At 42.0% G+C, this 12800-nt stretch overlaps 1 protein-coding gene across 1 annotated transcript; it reads right to left on the bottom strand.

Moving 5' to 3' along the window:
- Nucleotides 1-6474: 6474 nt before the first annotated feature.
- LOC106590560 (protein disulfide-isomerase A4) lies at nucleotides 6475-12143 on the bottom strand. Its single transcript, XM_014181670.3, has 10 exons — nucleotides 11855-12143; nucleotides 11356-11527; nucleotides 10938-11143; nucleotides 10591-10729; nucleotides 9373-9578; nucleotides 9082-9240; nucleotides 8750-8901; nucleotides 7954-8110; nucleotides 7525-7758; nucleotides 6475-7287 (listed from the first exon to the last, which is right to left on the bottom strand). The coding sequence occupies exons 1-10, from the start codon at nucleotides 11931-11933 to the stop codon at nucleotides 6872-6874; spliced, it is 1920 nt and encodes a 639-aa protein (XP_014037145.2). The 5' UTR covers nucleotides 11934-12143; the 3' UTR covers nucleotides 6475-6871.
- Nucleotides 12144-12800: the final 657 nt, after the last annotated feature.

Raw genomic sequence — 12800 nt, 5'->3', positions numbered from 1 at the left:
CCGCATTTTGTCCCGCATCCTACAACCAAACAATCATGTCCCTCACTTTATCAACAAATTCACACCACCAAAAAGTTCAATTTGTCCCGTATTTCAGTCAGACATTCCAACCTGTATTTTTTGCAGCAGAAAGGAAGATGCGAAGCGAGACGTTTCACTCTCACAAAAATCTGTCCAAAATAAACCCAATGCGTTTTTTTTTTAACCTAAACTTCATGCCTTTGGGACGACTCCCATAGTCCAGGCGGAAACATAAGCATCTCTCTCTCTCTATATATATATGTATATATATATGTAGACACACACAGATCTCTGCATTCAGGTTTGACTAGATATATATAATAAGGAAGTGGTACTGGTGATGTTAATTAAACACTTCTGTTAATATCTGATATTCTACGCAGCGCAAAACGAGACGTCGGCCAGTGTAATACCGTCAACCAATCACATTGTCAAATCCTTTCGGTCTAAATTCCAGCTAAATTTGGCGGACTTTTAACTACTTACAAAAAGAGAGGAACAGTAAGTAAATAGCTGTAAGACTTTTTATTTTTGGTCCGCAGGGGTGGGTGGGTCCCCGTGGGAATCGAACTTGCAATTCCCCAATGGAAATCGAACCCACAACCCTAGCATTGCAAGCACCAAGCTTTACCAACATCACATTATCACAAACCATTTGATGTCTCAATTACTGTATTGTTTTTCTTCATGATGATGGAAAGTCTACAGGTACTAACCTAGATGACCAGCCTATGTACAATACAGTAATGTACATTTACATTAAGTCGTTTGTAAGGATAGTAAATTAATACTGCACAAAAAGTGGTTGTTTTCCATGTTATTTGATTAAGAAAAATATTTAATTTGATGTGGATGTTTTGTGTCTTTGACCATAACTTTGCACCTTTTGATGTAAATGTTTGAGGACAAGGTTGTTCTTTCTGGATTCCATTAGAATAACAAATCGCAGAGAAAGGGACAGAGCAACAACTCTTACATGTCCAACAAGATACTGTTTTTAATTATTAAAACCTCTTATTAAGGTGACAGTCTCTGAAATTAGGCACTAGAATTACTTAAAAATATATGTATATGTCTACATTACTTATTTTATTGATTTCCCACCATTTTATAATACAGCCATCCAGACCTTCCTATGACCATTTCAACATCTTCTGTCGAATAAACATGTATTTGCCTCCCTCTGGTGGTCGGCTGCATCATTACATCCATTTATATCACTTCACTGCAACATTACGGTCCTTCGAAAAACATTTATACTGCTTCACTGCACCGACATGGAAAAGCAAACGCTGAATTTGGCACGAGCAGGTGGTTCTAAATACACAACTTTCATAGCTCTACAATAAAGAATGCTACCTACACACTTCATTAAACCTAAAATAAGTAAAGAAGTCATTACGTCGGAGGCAGACATTGCATATGCTCAGGACGACAAACACGAGCCCTTTGCATAGCCCTTCTCCCCTTGTCTATAGGAGGGACACACGCTGTTTAAATGGCCCAAATGTTGATTGAGACATTGACCAATTTAACTGATTTTGACAATCACTAATGTCATGATATGTTTGGTAAAGTAATAAAGAAGGTGAAATATTTTGGGTAGATGTTCCTAAAACAGATTCTAAATTATATATGGACATAAAAGTATGAAAAGGCTTATTCATTCACAATAAAAATAAAAATCATACCATCATATGTCTATATGTTTTATTATACTTGTGTACTAGATCATATGGGTTGAAAAGTTCTTTTTTTTCTCAGACATAAATTATCAATTCCAGGTGAAAGCCAAATGTTATAGCTTTCTGGGACACACACACACACACACACACTCTCTCTCTACAACATGAATAAAATATTGCACTCTTGCAAGATTGATGACTAAAACCATAGCGAAACAGTGCAAAACGGCTGTCAGTTCAACTTTATACAACTACCTTTTATGCCAAAGCAGAGATGCTGATTTTTTCCCCCCTGAGCTACAGATGTCTATATCAGGCCGCTAATACTTGTAAACGCCCAGTGCACTACTTTTTCAGGGGGTGCTGCAGCACCCCTACTGCCCGTGGCTATGGCCGAGTGTCTGAATTTTTTTTTTTTTCCCCCTTTCAATTAAGACCTAGACAACCAGTTGAGGGGAGTTCCTTACTAATTACTGACCTTAATTCATCAATCAAGTACAAGGGTGAAGCAAAAACCTGCAGACACTCTGCCCTCTGTGGAATGAGTTTGACACTTGTGCCCTAAGTGGTTGGAAATATGCAGAATATATTACTTTATTATGTTGGTCAGCATCACAGGAGGTGGGCGGCACCTTCATTTGGGAGGGCGGCCTCGTGGTAAAGGCTGGAGTGGAATAGTTGAAATGGTATCAAATACATCAAACATGGTTTCCATGTGTTTAATGCCTTTCCATTTGCTCCGTTGCAGCCATTATGAGCCTTCCTCCCCTCTGCAGCCTCCACTGATCAGCATCCTAATTGTGTGTGTGTGTGTGTGTGTGTGAGTGTGCCATTTAGTGTCATAAACACCTGCTATAAGACAGCAGATCGCTGAGATGTGACTTGTTTATGCAGGTTTTACAACTAATGCATTTGGTCTGATATCTGATATTTTTATTTTGGATAGCTAGCCTGTAATGTCTCTTCCCCGCTTACCCTGAAAGAAAATATATTCACTTTAATATTTAACTGTCAATTTCTGTTATCACCCTACAAATTAAGCACATGGCTATAAATTACATAAAGGACTTGCTTGCTCCTTGGCAATGTTCTGGCGACAAATGTGTATATATTGTAGCGACCCCGCACAGACAGCTGTGTGTTGTGTTATGCTGTTTGTTGGTTATACTTACCAGTACCCAGTGTTATGCTGTTTGTTGGTTATACTTACCAGTACCCAGTGTTATGCTGTTAGTTGGTTGTACTTACCAGTACCCAGTGTTCGCTGTTAGTTGGTTGTACTTACCAGTAACCAGTGTTCGCTGTTATTTGGTTGTACTTACCAGTACCCAGTGTTATGCTGTTAGTTGGTTGTACTTACCAGTAACCAGTGTTCGCTGTTAGTTTGTTGTACTTACCAGTACCCAGTGTTATGCTGTTAGTTGGTTGTACTTACCAGTACCCAGTACCCAGGGTCAGACAGGCCAATCACGGAATGCCTGGAATGTTCTGATGCCGGGGATGGAGCATTGCAAGTTAAGACCATGTTTAACCATTGTTCTTTCTCTTACGTCTGGTCTTCACAAGAAAAGGTCACGGTTGTTTTGTATGGGTATCCTTCATTTATTTGGCGTGGGCTACGGTCAAACAGTAGCCTGTGTGGTGTTGGGTTAACTAACCGTGAATTCAGTCAACTGTCTGGACAATCTAGCCAGGTCATTACAATATATTATAGAATACAGTCGCACGACAGAAGTCTTCAGTGCCACATTACGACAGTAGAGGTCCCTCAACTAACAGCAACAACTGATGATTTTGTTCAAATTGCAGTACCATGGGTTAGTTATAAAAAATCTTTGGTAGTAGTGTTGATAGTTGATTTGGCTTTACCACAAATTAGCATTGCATTTCTTAGCAGTTCTGCTATTTACTTTCTTTCAAGGATTGCTCCAGCAGAGCGGCTACTACGGTACTGTTGTCTTTGGGTAATGTGAGAGACAGAGGGTAAAGTTATTAACTAGTAGCTAGTTGTGGAAACAAGTTAGTTGTGTGGTTAGCGTATCACGTGATGTACGGAATGGCAGATAGCTAGCGCAGGTTATCGAAATAACATTTAAATAATGTCAAAGTAACTATTGGAGATGTGAAACAGTTTATACTTTGGCTAAAACCTAACTTTTATATTTGTTTATTTAGCTATACAAACAAGCTAAAACGGCACACCTCTGAGAACAAGCCATCTCGACCAGCTGACAGTCAGGTATGCTAGCTAGCTAAATCAAGGGTGAAGGTGTAATACATCACGAGATCAGACAGCCATGCACATAAAGAGACGCACATGGAGTTATTGAACTGGGAACATTTTCACTCTGAGAAAATTTACAAAATTACGTTACAATTACAACACAGAAAGATTAACTATTTCACACAGGGCAGAGTTTTGTTAGGGTTTGACCAACTATTTGTTTGCATAACCAATATAATACAACAATTTAAACCTATATAATAAAATTAGTTGTGGTGCATAACTTATGAATACTAATGCTAAACATAAGAGGTTTATATTGTATTAACATAGATTGAGCGACATATAATAGACATGACTAACTGGAGGGTTGCTGGCTAGTAGTGTAGGCTGAGTAGACTCGTGACACACACAGACAATGCCTGGTTGTGGGGCCGCTCAAGGACAGGTGTATGTGAGGAACTGATAGAGGGGAGAATGGCTGTGGCACAAGAACAGGCACTACTGTCCTTGGGTGTCTGACTCTCGGTTACACACACGAAGATAAGCTAGAAGACAACTATGCTTGGCAACAAAGATGCGTCTAGAGGCTGGGACCAGCCTGCACGCCAACGATAGGCTGGAGTAAGTCTAAACCACACCCAAGCCTCTACCATGACAGGCCCTCAGGGAGAGGGAACTACGTCTGTCAAGAAGTATTTAAGGAAGAACTTATGTCATTTCAGTTCTCTGTTTGCCCTGCGAGGTGTTACAGTGAACCCGTATATACAAAGATTGCATTTACCATTTATTCTGCTTGACTAATTCTATTAATAAACAGCTGAAAATATATTCAGTAGCCTAGTGTTACATTTTGTTCTGATACCAGAATTGAATTGACGCAGCCCTTAGTTTTAATGACCCTTTCAAAAAATATATTGCCGTTTTGAAACTGCCATAACGGTATTTGACTTATTTTGGACGCAGTAATTGCAGAAGTCAGTGGTGGTCAGTGCCGTTTCAGATGAGGGAGGACGTTTTTTTTTTTCCTTTATGAACATGGCCTTATTTCTATTTCAGCATATTGGATGACTGTCATTCATATTCCATTCACCCAGTTAAAAGTAACAGTAATAGGTTTAGGCTACTACATGATACTCTAATTTTCCCTATACCCATCATGATGTTGCTACAACCTAGCCTATGAATTAAAGTTTACAACGTAGGTGCACACAGGTCGAAAGACAAATTCGATGTGATAGACAGTGAAACATGGACTGTGACATTCAATAGCGCCTTGCACACTCTTGCCTGCATCTTGCTGATAGTGGGTGTACTCATTAGTCCAACAGTTGCAAGTTTCTATTGGACAAATTCAGGTAGGTTTATCCCCGTTTTGTTTGCTTCTGTTTAACCAAATGTTTAACAGAATCAGCGGAATGAATACACCCCTGATCACAAGTAAACAGTCCAGTTTCATAGCAGCCACGTTGTATTCCTTCTTGCATCTACGTTATGCGCTCTCCTCATTTCACCTCTTCCCTTCACTTGTGGACTTCAATGCACAACATCAGCTGTATGTGACCTTGCAAAAAAACCTTAACAAGCTAAACAACCTACATCGTTGTCACCATATTAGCTAAAGTAACGTCATAGTCAGCATAGCTAATAGAACTAACGCATTAGTAAACCCGCTACAATCATGCAGTAACGTTACAAAGTAGTCATTAAGCAGTTACACCAGCAGGCCCCATTGGCAATAAATTTGTGAAACCAAAAGCTTACCTTGGAAGAGTTCCAGTGTTGTTGGATAGTCATAGCCAGCTAGCTAACATAGCATCCCTCTGAGCAGGGTGTTTCAGTAAGCTAAACTAGCTAGCTGCATTTGTTAAGTGAGTGAAACTGGAAAAAAAGACACCATTTCTCATTTAAGAAACTTTGTTCAGAACTGTTACACTATTTTCTTTCTCTTGGAGTCAACTTCACATTTTATGCACTGCAGTGCTAGCTAGCTGTAGCTTATGCTTTCAGTACTAGACTAATTCTCTGATTCTTTGATTGGGTGGACAACATGTCAGTTCACGCTGCAAGAGCTCTGATAGGTTGGAGGACGTCCCCCGGAAGTTGTCATAATTACTGTGTAAGTCTATGGAAGGGGGTGAGAAGCATGCACCTCCTAGGTTGTCTTGAAGTCCACGTACTCAGAGAACGGAGCTAACTGTCCTCCAGCTACACCATGGTGCTACCCTGCAGAGTGCCGTTGAGGGTACTGTAGACCTTTGCAAAATAGTGTGTTTAAATCAATAATTTGGTACAGTTATCTAAAAATGATCATTTATGAAATTCACGAGGACGATAGTCCTCCCGAGGAGCCTCTGAGTTAGACTGCAATATTACTGTAGTAAAACGTGTTATTTTGGACGCAGCATACTGCAGTTAGACTATTGTACTGCAGTTAAATTGCACTCTGACTGCAATCTTTTTTCGTAAGGGGACAGCTCAGAGGTATTATGCAGCTACCAATCAGTACATAACTGTATACACAACTAACGCCACAAAACCACATCAGTTTTCACAACACTTTATTTAAAAATACTTAGAAATCTGGAACACAGTGCTTACATGCTTTTAGACATGGAAAACAAAAGCTGTAACTGTGGATCACAGCAATTCACTAATAGCCCTCTTTGGGGACACTAACTCCTAGGCCCTAACCACCAGGCGCTTCCCCTAGGTCCTAAACACTAGGCCCTAGTGGAGATCTGAGAGGGTTGAATACATCTAAACAATAGTGGTAGCTCCATCTTGCTCTCTGATCCAGCCCTCTAAGGTCTATGCATAAGTGGCTAGGGTGTAGGAGGGGTTGATTTGAGTTTGACAGCCTCTGCCCTCGGCTCCCCCAGGGCACCTGGGACTGCAGGCTCTGCACAGTTGGGAGTTTAGGTATTCAAGAGAGAGATTCTCAAAGTTCATCTCTGCTCTGTGATAACTTTGTGGCATGCTGTTCCAAGAACTTACTAAATCCTTCTATGGTTCTGTCCCCGCCCTCAAATTTGATTGGGCTCTGCTTGCTGTTGCTAGGCGCAAAGTAGATGGTGGGGAAGCCCTCCGTTTTGTAGTTGTCGTAAGGCACATCATTGGCTGTGGCGTCCATTTTGGCGATGACCAGGTTCTTCTCACTCTTGTATTTCTTCCCCAGGGCTGTGTAGTCGGGTTCCAGCTTCTTACAGTGGCCACACCACGGGGCGTAGAACTCTATCAGAACGTCTTTCTTGGTATCCATCACGATGTCGTCGAAGGTTTTCCCAACCACTACCGTCACAGGGCCTTGGTTGTTCTTGGGCACTGGCTGAGATTTGATGATGGGCTTCAGTTTGCCTGTAGAGAGGGACAGACAAGATCATACATGCTGACCACTAATGTATAGTCTATTACACAATCCTGACAGTTTCAATGGTCAACACTTAACGCAATAGGACCATGAAGACCTGTCACATATTGATGTTTGGCTGGCAGCAGACAAGGCACTCAACTCAGGTTAATCTGTAACTCAATACAACATGTGGTGTAAAGTCCTCTGACATACTTTCAATTGACAATTGCTGTCAAGCTCACCTTTCTTGAAGGCCATGATGAAGTCCCTCAGCACCTCAGAGTCAAACTCATCAGGCTCCATGGCAAACTTCTTGCCGCCATCTCCCAGGATACCCACGTTGACTTCCTCCCCGCTGTCACTGAGCCCCAAGCTCTTCAACTCGGCTGAGTAGTCCTCCTCGTCAGCGATGGCAAAGGTGTATTCTGGGAAATCCTTGGCCACCTCCAAAACCTTGCTCCTCCAGAACTGGGTCGCTGGAACAGAGGGGGTAGTCAGACCTGAGCTAAAGGCTCCAATGAACTAAGCCAAGGTTGTCCAAACCCCGGTTCGGGAGGAGATCTACTGGATGTGCAGTATTTTGTTCTAGGTATTATGGAAGCTACGCAGCTTAAGACTTTGAGAAGATCCACAATATTCACATAATATCGGAAATAAGGGGTTGAGGACACCTTTCCTGTAGTCAAAGCTGAAGTCCACTCCGTAGTAAACGACAACCAGTGGTCTCTTGGTGTAACGTTTAGCGTCATTGCTTTGTTTTCTGTGACCCACCAGTGGCAGGATGTGTTTCTTAAAGAAGTCCTGCACCTCTGACACCTCTGTGGAGTCCTGGGGGGAGAGGACACAGAACATTATACATGAATAATTGCAGCATTCTATTTAGGTTAGGAAAGCATGCTCCATTCAACTCTGCTAGTTTCAGATATCCCTCCATATTGCAGTGAGATGGATAACTAGCATCCATCCAGTGAATCAGGCTGGGAATTGCCATGGACCTCACGATACTATATCATCAAGATACTTAGGTGCCGATTCGATATGTTTTACAATTCCCTCGATTCACTATATGTATTGTGATTCGATAATGCAATTTTATTGCGATTTGATGTTACACATATATTGCTCACCATGTCGGCTGCAGAGAGACAAGAGCATGAGAAAGAGTTTTGATCAGTCATGGAAATAAGTGCTAAACATGTTGGCTCACTATTAAAAAAAGATAGATCCCAAGTTTTAGTTTTGGTGCAGATACAGCTGTCTAGCGCTAGCTAACTCTACCTAGCAAAACATTTGTCCTTTTTTTACAAATCGATATTTGGAAGTCAAAGTATCGATGTAATATTTTCCTAAATAATATTGTGATATGTAACTGTACAGACCCCCCCCCCATCACAAGGCTTACTTTCACAGAGAGTAAGAAGCTGACTAGTGTAACGCGGACAAACACACACCAGTTGGCAGACTTACTTTGATGGTGAATGTATATGAGGCTTTCTCGTACTTGGACCTGAACTTCTCAGGATGCACCATGACGACCTGGCTTGGGGAGGCCTTGAGGAGCTTGGCCACGTCTGAACTGAAGGTGTGGAGGAACTTGAAGTCCTCTCTAAGAATATTACCTGGGAGGAGAGAGAGGAGGGGAACACAACAACTATCCCCATTAGATTTAGAAGGCCACACGGAGGACAGGAGCATGGATTACATATATCCTCTGTATACTACACATCATATGCAATATTCTATGTATCATGAACACTGACAAATACATTCAAAGTCAATGTAATTGATTGTGTACTCACAGGCCTCTAGATAGAGGTCATAGGTCATATCCTGCTCTGAGGAGAACACGCCCACTATGACAGCATCATCGCCATCTTTGATGAACTCCTGCACCTGTTTCACCGTCTGCACCTGCTTGGAGGGTGGCCCCGCCTGCTCGCTCATATAGTCAACGATACCTACAGAGAGCACACACACAGTTAGTACCCTCGGCTATATCATTAACAAGGGACGTGTCCTAAAATCCATAATGTTAGCAGATATATTTAGTCACAGGGTAGTGACTGAAACAGTCTGAAGTGTGGACGTACCAATCTTCTCTCTGGGTCCGTTGTAGTCGAAGGCCTTCCCCTTCCTGAAGATCTTGAGGGTGGGGTACCCCGACACCCCGAAGCGGTTGGCGATGTCATTCTCCTGGGTGGCGTCTACCTTGGCCAGGGGGATGGGAGGAGAGCGCTGGCTCAGGGCCTTGGCTGCCTTCTCATACTCTGGAGCCAGCTGCTTACAGTGGCCACACCTGGAGTAGGGAATCAGGCGTGGTTATTCAAATAGGCTGTATCACATCCGGCCGTGATTGGGAGTCCCATAGGGCAGCGCACAATTGGCCCAGTGTCGTCCAGGTTTCTCGGGTAGGTCATCCTTGTAAATAAGAATTTGTTCTGTCTGACAGGTGGTAGACTATTCCTCTCCTCTAAATAGGCTTTGTAAGCTGTGCGCATGTAATAAAAAAAATGCATGCCGACTAGCGAAAATACACACTTGCCAATTTAATTCCACAAAATTATGCAAATGAACCTATAGACCGATAAGCATGACCAGTCAAATGCAGCAGCTAACCGATTAACGGTTAACCGTGTACATCCTTAGTACTAGCCTACAGTTCTGAGGATGTACAAAGTAATTATTTTATTTTCAAGTACATGAATAACTCATGTTGTGTTTTACATGAAAGGGCATTTTATTTTCATAGAGCATTAGCTCTCCAGTCAGCTCTGACAATGGTAACTTTCTGTATTTTTTTTTTTTTTTCCTACTTTCAATAGCCTAGTGATAACAGGCGAGCACCTTTGGGAGATTCCAGAAGACATGACACAGGTCAATGCAAAACACTCACCAGGAAAGTTCTTGAAACAGAATCAGTTCCATCATAGGGAACATCAGACTTTTCTTTCACTGTTGTCGACATCTACCGAAGAATAGCAGTCAAAAAAACAACCGCACACTGTCAGCTGTTGTGGTAACGACATTTGACCCAAGAGCAACTTTGGGGGGGGATATCAACTATCCAAATATCTGCAAAAACTCCAGATTATTAGAATAGTGAAATATGGGAGGGAAAGTTATAACAGCACTATGAAGCTTCAGAAGGCAAGAATAACATTTCAACTTCATCTCCTCCGCTCCTTCACCAGATAGAAAACACAAAGGCCATAAGACTTAATTTCATAAATCAGTGCAGGTGACGCAGTGGAGACGAGGATGTGACTGTAGACTATTGTGATGCATCCTAAACGTCGTGGGGGACTAACCATGGGGCATAGAACTCCACCAGGATGATGTCAGCACTGTTGACCACCTCGTCAAAGTTGTCCTTGGTCAGCACCAGGGTGGCCTCTGGAGGGGGCTTCCAGTCCGGCTGGGCCACTTCCATCACTCGAGCCACAATGTCTTAAACACAACCACAGTTACTAATGATACTGTGGTGAAACTGAAAGTGGGTTACAAGCCACAAGACAAACCACAGTTACAACATTATAGTAGCCTGTTTAATAGTCTGTTCCTGCTTTAGCTAAACAAGCTGACAATGTAGAGTTGTCAAAGGCTGAAAAGGAGACTCAGGTACTGACTGGATCAGTCTTCTTAGTAGACATCTTACCCTGCTCATTCCTGGGGCCATCATACTCCACAGGCTCCCCCTTCTTCATGATCTTGAAGGTGGGATATCCCGACACCTCGAACCTGCTCCCTAAGGAACTGGACTTGGTCGCGTCCACCTTGGCCACAGGGATAGGGGGCTCATTCTCCTTCAGAGTCAGGGCAATCTTCTCATACTCTGAAGCAAACTGCTTACAGTGGCCACACCTGGGAGGGGAGGAAAACTGATTAGATGTGTCAATCAAGGGAAAATGAACAAAAATGGTGCAAATATCCCATGCATATTTGAGATTAAAGTCTGCCTGTTTTTCCTACTACATATCGGCTACCAGGAATTGCACAATAGACGAAGTGGATGGGCACGTCTCCAATGACTGCCAAATATTGACTTTCTTAACTATCCCTTTATGCAAACTTGCCATGGTGCATAGAACTCAACCAGCACTGTGTCCTTCCCCTCCATGAACATGTCGAAGTTGTCGTCGTTCAAGACCAACACTCCGTTCTCATCCTTCACCTCTGTTACGTCATCTTTATCCTCTTCATCATTATCATCACCACCCTCCTCCTCGTCGACTTCTTTCGCTACATCTGCGAACACCATGGATAACAAAACACTGTGAAATAAACATAACGTCTAGCAACGATAGTCTGACTGGACAACAAAGTTGGGATTGCATTGTAACAAAACCACGCTACAACATAAAGCCACGCTACAACATAAGAATACACGCATGTACGCACAACATAATAAATAAAAAACTAGCCAGCAGTCATGTTAGCAATTAGCTAGCCAGCCAACTAGCTAGCTAGTTAATAAGAGCTGCCTGGCTGTTATAATTACAGGAGACGCTAACTAGCTTAGTAAACATTCCTGGCTAACTTAATTCATCCTAAAGTAGCCAGCTAGCTACTTACCATCAGCTTCACCTCGGATGACAGTGACAAAGTGGGCAACACCAAGTACCACAATCAGTAGCAGCGCTATCTTTCTCATTGTCAGCTTTTCCAATGGAATGCTATCCGTGCAACGGGTGAGACTTCTCCTTTTTAACTAGTAACGTTAGCTGATGAAAGTCACCAAAATTGTGTATTAATAGAAATGTCTGTAGATATTTTTGAATCCTGAAGTGGGGTTACAAACTGATCTTTGGTTTGTGGTTTCTAGCTAAAGACTTCGGAAATAAGGCACCTTCACTGACTTGCCACATTCTAATTGGCTGTCATCATCGGCTTTCCTCCAATTGCGTACCGCCACTTAATTCCTGGATCCAGGACGTTCGAGGGTGCCATTGGATAGTCGACCAGTCGTTGTAATGTCATTGGACTGAATGGTCTACTGTATTTTCAACAGTGAACATAGAACAAGCAAAAGTTTAACGCTTACTTTTGATGTCAAGGACGTCTGTCTCTAGATTTCAGCAATTTCAGCAATGTCGTGTAAACATTAGCGAGCCCTGTTTTCATTCTTCCAGGGAGCTCCCCTCACCTTAACCTGCACAGCACACCATTTATTTGAGCAGTTTGAACATCTTTTAGAACCAGGGAACATTGTTTATTAATTTTTGGTGTAAATATACAGTAACCTACAGAATACTCATAATTAAGCCTGATTCACTCCACGCAGAGTATTTAAACATACAACTTTAAAAAAAAAATGTCCCTCTTGAATAGCAGCCTTGGGTAGGTTACTTTATGAATGTAATCCGTAAGTTACTAGTTACCTGTCCAAAATTGTAATCAGTAACATAACTTCTGGATTATCCAAACTCAGCAACATAATCTGATTACAATCCGTTACTTTTAGATTACTTTTCCCTTAAGCTGCATTAGAAGAAGAGAAAAATGCATGTTATAAATTGAA

This window comes from Salmo salar, chromosome 29, assembly GCF_965601325.2.
Source record: "Salmo salar chromosome 29, fSalSal1, whole genome shotgun sequence".
Classification (NCBI taxonomy): domain Eukaryota; kingdom Metazoa; phylum Chordata; class Actinopteri; order Salmoniformes; family Salmonidae; genus Salmo; species Salmo salar.
Note: the sequence above shows the minus strand (reverse complement) of the source record. Positions and strands in the feature narration are given on the sequence as shown.